Below are 13,023 nucleotides of genomic sequence, written 5' to 3' on the forward strand. Positions count from 1 at the left end.
TTTCTCCTTAATCATCTCAAAATACTGTAACTCGATTTAACACACACTCACCGATTCAGAAACAGCTTTTTCCCCCTTTGCCATCCGATTTCTGAACGGACACTGAACCCATGTATACAACCTTACTACTTCCCCGCTCTTTTGAGGAACTTCAACTTAAATTCATATATATATATATATATTAATTATTGTATACACATTTTTTTTGTAATTTATAATTTCATTTGCAATGCACTGCTTCCGCAAAGCAGCTAATTTTACGACAGGAGCCATTGATATTAAACCTGATTCTGAAATAGATTTGCAGTAACTGCGTAATATAGGCATTCTCACCAAAACTGTATTTCTGCGCCTTGAAAACTTTGTAGCGAGTTAACCCTGCCAGTATGACTTACCCCGCCGCCGCTCAGGCCGCCGATACCGTCAAACTCCGGGCCGAGACCCGCCTGATCGTCCAGCACGTAGTCGGCAGCCCCCGGCATCGGCAGCAGCAACACGGCACAGCACAGGAGGGAGATCCGGGCCAGCCCGGCCATTGTCAGCGTCCCAATGGGGCAAACCGGCCTCAGCTGACCCATACACCGCCGTCCCAATGGGGCAAACCGGCCTCAGCTGACCCGTACAGTACCGTCACAAGGGACAGGCTCGGTTCGTACACCACCGTCCCAATGGGGCAAATCGGCCTCAGCTGACCCGTACACCGCCGTCCCAATGGGGCAAACCGGCCTCAGCTGACCCGTACACCGCCGTCCCAATGGGGCAAATCGGCCTCAGCTGACCCGTACACCGCCGTCCCAATGGGGCAAACCGGCCTCAGCTGACCCGTACACCGCCGTCCAAATGGGGCAAACCGGCCTCAGCTGACCCGTACAGTACCGTCACAAGGGACAGGCTCGGCTCAGCTGACCCGTACACCGCTGTAGGGACAAACCGGGCTCAGCTGACCCGTACAGCACCGTTACAAGGGAGAGAGTAGCGGCGACACTAACTCCCCGAAGAGGCAGCACTTCCGTGTGCCGTGGCCAGACCAACATGAAATGTATTTTCTCCTTCCCCCTTTTCCCTTTCTTCCATGACCTTCCACCAATCAACTTGCCAGCTCTGTGCTTCATCCCGCCCCCTCCAGGTGTCACATATCACCTTGTGCTTCTCCCTCCTGTCCCACCCCCTTTTAAATCTACTCGGCAGCTTCTTTTCCCTCCAGCGCTGTGAAGGGTCTCGGCCTGAAACGTCGACTGCACTCATTTCCATCGATGCTGCCTGGCCTGCTGAGTTCCTCCAGCATTTTGTGTGTTATCGCTGCCTATCGAGCATCAGCGTGGAGGAAAGATACAGGAAGTACACCCACTAAATCACACTCCCGCTCCTCTCAAAAATATTTCAAATCATATTAACCCTTCATATTCTTTTCCTTCACAGTATGGTCCGGGTCAATTTTGACCTGGCCCAATCAATTCCCTCCTAACAAGTGTATAGACCAAATTTTGAACCATAAATCTATTTATGGTAGTGTGGATAGTCAGAGGCTTTTTCCCAGGGTTGCTACAAGAGGACACAGGTTTAAGGTGCTGGGGAGATGTCCGGGAGTGGTGAATGCGTGGAATGGGCTGCCGGCGACAATGGTGGAGGCGGATACGATAGGGTCTTTTAAGAGGTGTTTAGATAGGTATGTGGAGCTTAGAAAAATAAAGGGCTATGGGGAAGTCTAGTAATTTCTAAGGTAGGGACATGTTCGGCACAACTTTGTGGGTGGAAGGGCCTGTATTGTGCTGTAGGTTTTCTATGTTTCTAATGTATAAATAGCCTACCTGGCATTAATAAATGGGTGATTAATCCTTAATTAATGGTTCAGAGATCTAAAATCCATTTCAATAAATACAGGAACACAAGGAAATCTGCAGATGCTGGAAATTCAAGCAACACACACAAAATGCTGGTGGAACGCAGCAGACCAGGCAGCATCTATAGGGAGAAGTACAGTCGACGTTTCCGGCTGCGACCCTTCGTCCTATAGATGCTGCCTAGCCTGCTGCGTTCCACCAGCATTTTGTGTGTGATGCTTCAATCGATATGGGTTAAATTTGACCCGGAACAGCCTCGATGTACAAAAATTTGGAACCACCTGTACAAAAGTATAACATTTTAAAATATTTTCATTTTTGCACATTTTGGGTCTCTTTAGGAAAAGTTACCAAATTTCGGCCAAAAAATAGCATTTAGGGTGTTTTTACTGCTGTCAAATGTCAAAACGGGTCAAATTTGACCCGAACAGTATATAAGGGTTAAAAAGTCTAATGCTTTACAGAAAGTCATATACACACCTTTATACAATATGATGGCAGTGCTATCCTAAGAAACTTTCCACTTTAAATTGTGCCTGTCCCAAAGATCTCTTGGGACTGCATTCAAACAATACATGTAGGGTGGGGTGGGGTATCTCATCAAAACCTACCGAATGTTGAAAGGACTAGATAGGATGGCTGTGGAGAGGATGTTGCCTATGGTGGGTGTTTCCAGAACTAGAGGGCACAGCCTCAAAATTGAGGGGCAACAAGTTAGAACACAGATAAGGAGGATTTTTTTTAGCCAGAGAGTAGTGAATCTGTGGAATGCTGTGCCACAGACTATGGTGGAAGCCAAGTCCATGGGTATAGTTAAAGCAGAAGTTGATAGTTTACTGATTGATCAGGGCATCAAAGTTATGGCAAGAAGCCAGTTTATAGGGTGGAGTGGGATTTGGGATCAGCTATGATGGAATGGTGTCAGACTCAATGGGCTGAATGGCCTAATTCTGCTCCTATGTCTTATAGTCTTATGCTGTACCATATCTTGACAAGTGCACTCCCTAAAAATGCCATGTCAAGCATATTAATTCTGAACAAGGAATTATTCAACCTAGTCTGTCCAGTATGTAAACATGTTAGTGTAGCTTCTTCCCTCATTTCCAACATTCCCTCTAATTATTTTATGGCTACACAGACCAACCATTGCTCTGAGCAGGGCATTTTTACATGGCCTGAAAACTGTACAGCACTTCATTTTGTTTTAAATATGTGTACTATGAATCTATAGAATGAAAATTTAAAAATCACATACTTTTGAATTTATTTAATTCAAGGGTATAATGAAACACAGTAAAACAAAGAAAATCTTTTACATTTCATAAATTTATAAAATAAGACAGTATCAGCACCCAGGGCTGACAACTTATTAACAATGAGCTACCGACATCCATTCTGAGCTTATTGTTACAATTTCTAACAGTGTTGTAAATGGAAGCACTGACAATGTAAATATGTTGAAGCTCTAAATGAAGCTCTAATATTACTAAGCAAAGGTAGTAGTAGCATAAGAACATAAGAGATAGGAGAAGAATTAGGCTTTCAGCCCATCAAGTCTGCTCTACCATTTCCACATTGCTGATCCATTTTCACTCACAACCCAATTCTCCTGCCTTCTCCCTGTAACCTATCACACCCTACTAATCAAGAACCTATCAACATCAGCCTTAAATACACTCAACAACTTGGCCTCCACAGCCACTTGTGGCAACAAATTTCACAGATTCACCACCATCTGACTAAAGAAATTCCTCCTTCTCTCCATTATAAATGGACATCTTTCTATTCTGAGTCTGTGCCCTATGGTCTAAACTTCCTCACCATAGGAATCACCTTCTCCACATCCACTCTATCTAGGCCTTTCAAGATTTGGTAGATTTATATCATAACCATAAGACCACAGACATAGGAGCAGAATTAGGCCATTTAAATGAGATCGCCCCTCATTCTTTTGAATTCTAGTGAGTACAGGACCACACACTCCTCATGCAGCAACCCTTTCATTCCTGGAATCATTCACGTGAACCTCCTCTGAACCCTCTCCAGTGTCAGCACTTCCTTTCTTAGATAAGGGGCCCAAAACTGCTCATAATACTCCAAGTGCAGTCTGACCAATGCCTTATAAAGAGTTATCATTACATCCTTACTTTTTATTCTACTCCTCTTGAAATTAATGCTAGATTGCATTTGCCTTCTTTATCACTGACTCAACCTGCAGGTTAATCTTTAGGGAATCCTGCACAAGAACTCTAAAGTCACTTTGTATTTAATATTTTTGAGTTTTCTCCCCACTTAGAAAAGAGTCTATGTTTCTGTTCCTTCTACCAAAATGCATGACCATACATTTCCTGACACTATATTCTATCTACCACTTCTTTGCCCATTCTCCTAATCTGTCAAAGTCCTTCTGCAGCCGCCCTGCTTCCTCCACCTACCTTTGTATCATCTGCAAACTTAGCCACAAAGCTATCAATTCCATCATCCAAGTCATGACATATAACATTAAAGAAGCGTCCCAACACCATCGTCTGCAAAACCCCACTAACCACCAGCAGCCAACCAGAGAATGCTCCATTTATTCCCACTGCTTGCCTCCTGCCAATCAGCCAATCTTGTATCTATTCCTGTATCTTTCTTGTAATACCATGGGCTCTTATTTTGTTAAGCAGCCTCGTGTGTGGCACCTTGTCAGAGGCCTTCTGAAAATCTAGATAAACAACATCCACTGATTCTCCTTTGTCCATCCTGTCTGCTATTTCCTCAAAGAATTACAACAGATTTAGAAACATAGAAAAACTACAGCGCAGTACAGGCCCTTCAGCCCACAATGCTGTGCCAAACATGTACTTATTTTAGAAATTACCTAGGGTTACCCATCACCCTCTATTTTTCTAAGCTCCATGTACCAATCAGGCAAGATTCCTCTTCAGGAAATCAGACTGACTATGACCTATTTTATCATGTGCCTCCAAATACCCAAGTATTCTTAATAATCGACTCCAGCATCCTCATAATCACTGAGCTCAGGCTAACTGGCCTATAATTACCTTTCTTCTACCTCTCTCCCTTCTCGAAGAGTGGAGTGACATTTGCAATTTTCTAGTCCTCCAGTAAGGTGCTGATGAATCAGAATATAGGAGAGATTGAAAATCTGGCTGAGTGGTGCCCCAACAGTAATCTTTTATACAGTGTCAGCAAGACCAAAGAGTTGATTTATTGACTTCTGGAGGAGGAAAGCAGAGGTCTATGAGCCAGTCATCATTGGAGGATCAGAGCTGGACAGGGTCAGCAATTTTAAATTCCTCGGTGTTACCATTTCAGAGGATCTGTCCTGGATCCAGCATGGAAGTGCCATTATGAAGGAATGTACATTATGTAGCACCTCTACTTCTTCAGAAGTTTGTGACGATTCAGCTTATCATCTAAAGTTTTGACAAACCTATAGAGACACAGTGGAGAGTATACAAACTGGTTGCTTCACAGCCTGGTATTCCCTTGAACAGAAAAGACCACAAAATGTTGTAGATACAGCACAGGCCATCATGGGTAAAGCCTGCCCCACTACTGAGCCCATCTACAAGGATTGCTGTCGCAGGAAAGCAGCATTGATTATCAAGAATCCTCTCACCCAGGACATACTCCCTTCTCACTGCACAGGAGCCTCAGGACTCACACCACCAGACTCAGGAACAGTTATTTCCCCTCAACCATCAGGCTCTTCAACCAGAGGGGATAACTTCACTCAACCTCACTTGGCCCTATCACTGAAGTGTTCCCACAACCTATGGATTCACTTTCAAAGACTCTTCATCTCACGTTCTCAATATTTATGCTTTCTTATTTTTTCTTATTATTATTCCTCTTTGTATTTGCACAGTTTGTTGTCATTTGTACACTGGTTGTCCGTCCACGTTGCTGCAGTCTTTCCTTGATTCTATTGTGGTTCTTGGATTTATGAATCTCAGTGTTGTATATGGTGACATATATTTGTACATTGATAATAAATTTCCTCTGAACTTTGGGGCGAATGTTTATTTTATACAGAGTGTAGTACCTGCCTGAATGGGCTGCCAGGGGCAATGGTGGAAGATGATGTGATAAAGGCCATGAGGCATACATAGAAGTAGAGTTAGGCCATTCAGCCCATTGAGTCTGATCCACCATTCCATCATGGCTAAGTCATTATCCCTCTCAACCCCAGTCTCCTGCTTTCTCCCCGTAACCTTTGATGCCCTGACTACTCAAGAACCTATCAATCTCCACTTTAAATACACCCAATGACCTGGCCTCCACAGCCGCCTGTGGTAATGAACGCCACTGATCCACCAGCTTCTGGCTGTAGAAATTCCTCCTTATCCTTGTTCAAACGAATGTCCCTTTGACAGTGTCGTTTAAAAGGGTTTTAAAAAGACACATGACAATGCAGGGAATGAACGGATGCATACGGATCTCATAGAGGCAGATTAACGCCATTATATTCAGACAGGCATACTAGGCCAAAAGGCCTGCTCCTGGAATGTACCTTTCTGTGTTTTTCAATATTTGTCTCCATATCTTACAGTTTTACCTCATTTCTGATTTTTAAGAATAATTGTTCTTATTTCTTCAGTGTTCCTGTTTGATTTATTATGGTATATGGTGTTTGCACTTTGTTCTATCTGCCACAGAAGGCTTGAGTTTCAATTCAACTTTCCATTCCCATTGTGACATGTCAGTTCACAGCTGTCTCTACAGTCATGATGAGTCCACTCTCAGTCTGGAGGAGCAACACCTCATATTCATTCTGGGTAGCCTCCAGTCCGATGATATGAATATCAATTTCTCTATCTTCAGGTTATTTCTCCCTGCTCCCCTCTCTTTCTTTCTCCATTCTGATTTCTGGCTCTCCTGTATCACATCACTTCTCTGTATCTCTGTATTTGTCCATCATCTTCCTCCGGTGCTCCTCCTCTTTCCCTTTCTCTCATCATCCTATCAGGTCTGTCCCTCTCCAACCCTTTATCTCTTCCACCTCTCACCTCCCAGCCTCACATTTCACCCCTGTCCCCAACCACCCACCTCCCTTCTCACCTGGCTTCACCTATCACTTGCTGACTTGTCCTCCTTCTCCTCTCCCCACCTTCTTATTCTGGCTTCTTCCCCACCTCGTTCCTTTCCAGTCCTGATGAAGGGTCTCAGCCTGAAAAGTCAACTGCTTATTCATTTCCATAGATGCTGACTGACCTGCTGAGTTCCTCCAGCATTTTGTGTGTGTTGTCTTGGAATTTAAGCTTCTGCAGAATCTCTCGTGTTTGTTATTTACAACCTTCCATTTCACTGTGCTTTGAATGTGGAAACAAACTTTTCTCCAGCAAGCTCATTTATAACTTAATAGACATGGTGATGAATCACATTTCAGTTGCCTTTACATTATTCTTAGAGATGGTATATATAATTATCTGGATAGACCGGGTCTGATTAGGAACAGTAAACATGGATTTGTGCGTGGAAGGTCATGATTGACAAATCTCATTGAATATTTTGAAGAGGTTTCGAGGAAAGTTGATGAGGATAAAGCAGTGGATGTTGTCCATATGGACTTCAGTAAGGCCTTTGACAGGGTTCCATACGGAAGGTTAGTTAGAAAGGTTCAATCGTTAGGTATTAATACTGAAGTAGTAAAATGGATTCAACAGTGGCTGGATGGGAGATGCCAGAGAGTAGTGGTGGATAACTGTTTGTCAGGTTGGAGGCCGGTGACTAGTGGTGTGCCTCAGGGATCTGTACTGGGTCCAATGTTGTTTGTCATATACATTAATGATCTGGATGATGGGGTGGTAAATTGGATTAGTAAGTATACAGATGATACTAAGATAGGTGGTGTTGTGGATAATGAAGTAGGTTTTCAAAGCTTGTGGAGAGATGTAGGCCAGTTAGAAGAGTGGGCTGAAAGATGGCAGATGGAGTTTAATGCTGATAAGTGTGAGGCGCTACATTTTGGTAGGACTAATCAAAATAGGACATACATGGTAAATGGTAGGACGTTGAGGAATGCAGTAGAACAGAGTGATCTAGGAATAATGGTGCATAGTTCCCTGAAGGTGGAATCTCATGTGGATAGGGTGGTGAAGAAAGCTTTTGGTATGCTGGCCTTTACAAATCAGAGTATTGAGTATAGGAGTTGAGATGTAATGTTAAAATTGTACAAGGCATTGTGAGGCCAAACTTGGAGTATTGTGTACAGTTCTGGTCACCGAATTATAGGAAAGATGTCAACAAAATAGAAACAGTATAGAGGAGATTTACTAGAATGTTACCTGGGTTTCAGCACCTAAGTTACAGAGAAAGGCCGAACAAGTTAGGTCTTTATTCTTTGGAGCGTAGAAGGTTGAGGGGGACGTGATAGAGGTATTTAAACTTATGAGGGGGATAGATCGAGTTGATGTGGATAGGCTTTTTCCATTGAGAGTAGGGGAGATTCAAACAAGAGGACATGAGTTGAGAGTTAAGGGGCAAAAGTTTAGGGGTAACATGAGGGGGAACTTCTTTACTCAGAGAGTGGTAGCTGTGTGGAACAAGCTTCCAGTAGAAGTGGTAGAGGCAGGTTCGATATTGTCATTTAAAAAATAATTGGATAGGTATATGGGCAGGAAAGGAATGGAGGGTTATGGGCTGAGGGTGGGTCAGTGGTACTAGGTGAGAGTAAGTGTTCGGCACGGACTAGAAGGGCTGAGATGGCCTGTTTCTGTGCTGTAATTGTTATATGGTTATATGGTTATAAATAAAAATTCTCACAGAGCCTGAACTCAGGAGGTTTTCTAGACACAGAGAAATCTAGAACTCTAACATAGCCTGAGCTAGGAAATCCTTTAGTAACAGTATTTCAGTCCTTTTTCTAAGGTCTGAGTGCAGCTACTTTAGAGTCTCTTCCAGATATCCCATTACAGTGCAACCTGTAACAACATGCAAATGGACTTGCATAAATTCAAAGGAGGATGGTGTAACCCAGGTTAGTTCAACCCAAAGATGTAATGGCAGAAAGCTCCACCTGTGGAGGGATGAAAACAAGATTTACTGAATTTTAAAAAACTGAGGACTTGACAAAAATAGCTATGCGAGAACAAGTTATGGGTGACGCAGGGATGGACAAGTGACAGAAACACAGCAAACTATAGAAATTTGCAAAAGATAGAAACTTTTAAAAGTGGAGTTAGTAGTATTTCTACCCTACTTATTGGAAATCCTCAGGGTGAAACACCTGGAGGAGAGACGACAGCAATAAAAGTTTATTGAAGCTACGGCTATAACAAGCACCAGCTACAGCGAGATGATATTGGCAGAGACTAGTGTCCAAGATCTCTACTGTGAAACCAGGAACCTGTTCTGTTAAGTTATACCAAGGGATTTGGTCAGGGTTTATTTGTGTAAGTATTGTGAACAGACTTTCCATGGGTGACCCGCCATTTCTTCCAACAAACCAAGAAACAAAATAAAAATGCAAATATTAGTCTGTAAACCTGAAGTAGGGAATTACACCAGATCTAATTAGTTAGAGAAATTAGAATAATAAAGGTTGTTCTAATGAATCTCACTGATTCTAAATAAAAGGGAACTTGTTTTTAAGACCATAAGACTGTAAGACATAGGAGCAGAATTAGGCCATTTGGCCCATTGATACTGCTCTGCCAATCAATCATGGCTGATCCTTTTATCCCCTCCTCAATACCATTCTCCAGCCTTCTCCCCGTAACCTTTGATGCCATGTCCAATCAAGAACCTATTGAGCTCTACCATAAATACACCCAATGACCTGGCCTTCAGAGCTACATATGTAACAAATTCCACAAATTCATCACCCCTTGGCTAAAGAAATTTCTCCGCATCTCTGTTTTGAATAGACATCCCTCCGTCCTGAGGTTGTGCCCTCTTGTCCTAGACTGCCCCACCATGGGAAACATCCTTTCCACTTCTACTCTGTCCAGACCCTTCAACATTCAAAAGGTTTCAATGAGATCGCCCCTCATCATTCTAAATTCCAGTAAGTACAAATGTTCCTCGTATGATAACCCTTTCATTCCTGGAATCATCCTTGTGAACCTCCTCTGGACCCTCTCTAATGCCAGCACATCTTTTCTTAGATATGGAGCCCAAAAGTATTTACAATACTCAAGGTGAAGCCTCACCAGTGCCTTATAAGCCTCAGCATCACATCTTGTATTCAAGACCACTTGAAATGAATGCTAACATTGCATTTGCCTTCCTCACCTCCGACTCAGCCTGCAAGTTAACCTTCAGGGTGTTCTGCACAAGGACTCCCAAGTCCCCTTGCATCTCAGAATTTTGGACTTTCTTCCCACTCAGAAAATAGTTTTCACATTTATTTCTACTACCAAAGTGCACGACCATGCATTTTCCAAGATTATATTTCATTTGCCACTCTCTTGCCCATTCTTCTAAACTGTCTAAGTCATTCTGCAGTCTACCTGTTTCCTCAACACTACCTCCACCAATCTCCATATCATCTGCAAACTTGTCAACAAAGCCATCTATTCCATCTTCTAAATCATTGATAAACTGCATAAAAAGAAGCGGTCCCAACACCGATCTCTGCGGAACACCACTAGTCACTGGCAGCCAACCGGACAAGGATCCTTTTATTCCTATTCACAAGAAATTGTGCAGACAATGTCCAGGATGGAGTATGTCCTTAATGATATTATGAGTGTGCCATAGGCATCAAGATTTATAGATTGTCTCCAGGCCCGGCAGTTGAGTCCCAACAATATGCTGAGCAATCTTAATCACTCATTGGAGTGCTTTGTGATCTGTCTTTCTGCAGTCAAGTACCACACTGTCATTCTGTACATCAGTATGCTCTCGATAAAAGCTGGTCAGTTGGTATTTCAATGCCAACTGTGGAAATACACAGGTATATCACTGAGAAATGCCTTCTTAAGACTATAAGAAACAGGAGCAGAATTAGGCCATTTGGCCCATCGAGTCTGCCCCACTATACCATCATAGCTGATTTATTATCCCTCTCAAACCTATTCCCCTGCTTTCTCCCTGGCACCAAGCTTTGGCACCCTGACTAATCCAGAAACGATCAAACTTAGTTTAATCTATATGCAATGACTTGGCCTCCACAGCTGTCTGTGGTTATGAGTTCCACTGATTCCCCTATGAATGGTCTTGGCCGGGAGTGTAGACTGTTTACTCCTTTCCATAGATGCTACCTTACTTGCTGAGTTCCTCCAGCATTTGGTGTGTATTCTCACAGAAATACCACCACTTTCATCTTGAGATGACACAAGTTCAATATGTATGTTTTAGTCTCCTAACAAGTAGTTCAATTTAAGTTAATATTTTGTTTATTTGATTTTCTATTGGTAGTGAGAATCCTAGCAAAGTTAGCAGATGTCAGCTGAAAGTTCAGAGCTGAAAGTAAATTACAGTAGATTTCGCACTACAGAGCGCACCTGATTAAAAGCCGCTGGCTCTAATTTTAGAAAGAAAATCAATTTTGTACTTGTACAAGCTGCACTGGATTTTAGGCCGCAGGTGTCCCACGTTGTAATATGAGATATTTACACAGAAAGATATTACACGTGAGGATTTTTTAACTTTTAATTAAATCCGTATGGTAACATAAACAAATACATATTGCAAATGCTTTTTTTCGAACCGTGCCTCTAACACGGCTACTTTTAAATATACATACGTATCGGTAACACACAAATTACGTTGCATATACTTTTTTACTGAACAGTGCACGAACAACATTCCAATATCTCCTAACGACGTAAAAAAATATATACTGCAGCCTACCAGGAAAAGTTATTGATCGCCTTTAACTTAAAAGCAGTGTTTTCGCTCGGGTAATGTGCTTGGCTAATGTGCTCCCCCCACCTTCCCGTTTATCGCAAACCGGTATTTCCCACAAGACGCGGCGAAACCGGATGTGATGTCATAGTATCCCGGGATGTACAGAAAACAAATAGATAGATAGATACTTTATTCAACTAGAAAATACTAACAAATGAATTACTAAGCAAAAATATTATAAACTAAATAACTGCCATAAATGCAGCACAATGCTTTTCTTCGAGTGTTTTCCATGTTGATGAGGGTGAGTACAAATGACTGATTTACAATAATTTAATTGTGAAAGTGCGCTTGATTTATCATACAATTTCATTGGACCTCTGTGAACTACTCATCAATTTTATTGGTCTACTGTTACGAGGCAAAATGTTTTTGGCGGCATGAAAAAAAATCATGCATTAGCCGCACCGTAGTAAAGGCCGCAGTGTTCAAAGCTGTTCAAAGCGTGGGAAAAAAGTAGCGGCTTATAATCCGACATCTACGGTAGTTATCGAAGTACGTATATGTCATCATATATAGTACGACCCTGAGGTTTATTTTCTTGCTGGCATTCACAGTAATTACAAGAAACGCAATAGAATCAATGAAAGACCTCACCCAACAGGATGGAAAAACAACCATTGTGCAAAAGCAACAGATTGCGCAAATATAAAAATATTTAAATAATAATAATAATAATAACAACAAACAAATAAACATGAAATATTGAGAACATGAGATGAGCACTCTTGAAAGTGAGTCTATAAGTTGTGGAATCAATTCAGTGTTGAGGTGAGTGAAGTTATCCCCTCTGGTTCAAGAGCCAGATGATTGAAGGGTAATAACTGTTCCTGAATCTGGTGGTCTTGTACCTCCTTCCTGATCCAGCAGCAGGAAGAAAACATGGACTTGATGAGTGGGGGTCCTTGGTAGTGACTCCCACATTCATCAAAGGTGCTCCTTTGGTTTGATCTTTCTTATTGGGCTGGTGATATCAAGATGGCTTACTGCTCATACATCAGTCCCAAGGAGACTCATATTTGTACTGTTCATGACATAAGCATATTTCAAAGTTCAAAGTTCAAGTTGAATTATCTTTCAACCATACGTGAATATAGCCAAACAAAACAGAGGACCTCTGGGGCCAAGGTGCAACGCAGACTGCCAACAGCAGACAGCACATTGCAAAGGGCACATAGCACAGATAGCATATATGGTTACGAGTATTAGAAAATGATATGGTCATGAAGAAAAATAATGAATACTGCCCATGTTCCTGAGCTGCATCACTGTGGAATGAGGGGGTGGGGTGGGGTGGCTACTGCACAGAATCAAAACA

General features: G+C 42.2%; 1 protein-coding gene across 4 annotated transcripts in view; it reads right to left on the reverse strand.

Moving 5' to 3' along the window:
- The window catches only part of galcb (galactosylceramidase b), a 68,788-nt gene extending 67,740 nt beyond the window's left edge, over window positions 1-1,048 (reverse strand). The window contains exons 1-3 of one of the 4 annotated variants that reach the window (XM_073039189.1): window positions 684-1,045; window positions 608-649; window positions 396-564 (exon numbers count right to left, since the gene is read on the reverse strand). In XM_073039189.1, coding sequence (XP_072895290.1) covers window positions 396-536 — 141 coding nt within the window. In that variant the 5' untranslated portion in view covers window positions 537-564; window positions 608-649; window positions 684-1,045. Of the gene's footprint in view, window positions 1-395 lie in introns of all 4 variants that reach the window. The other 3 variants (XM_073039190.1, XM_073039187.1, XM_073039186.1) reach the window with 3 other exon arrangements.
- Window positions 1,049-13,023: the final 11,975 nt, after the last annotated feature.

The sequence above is a fragment of the Hemitrygon akajei genome, chromosome 3, assembly GCF_048418815.1.
Source record: "Hemitrygon akajei chromosome 3, sHemAka1.3, whole genome shotgun sequence".
Classification (NCBI taxonomy): domain Eukaryota; kingdom Metazoa; phylum Chordata; class Chondrichthyes; order Myliobatiformes; family Dasyatidae; genus Hemitrygon; species Hemitrygon akajei.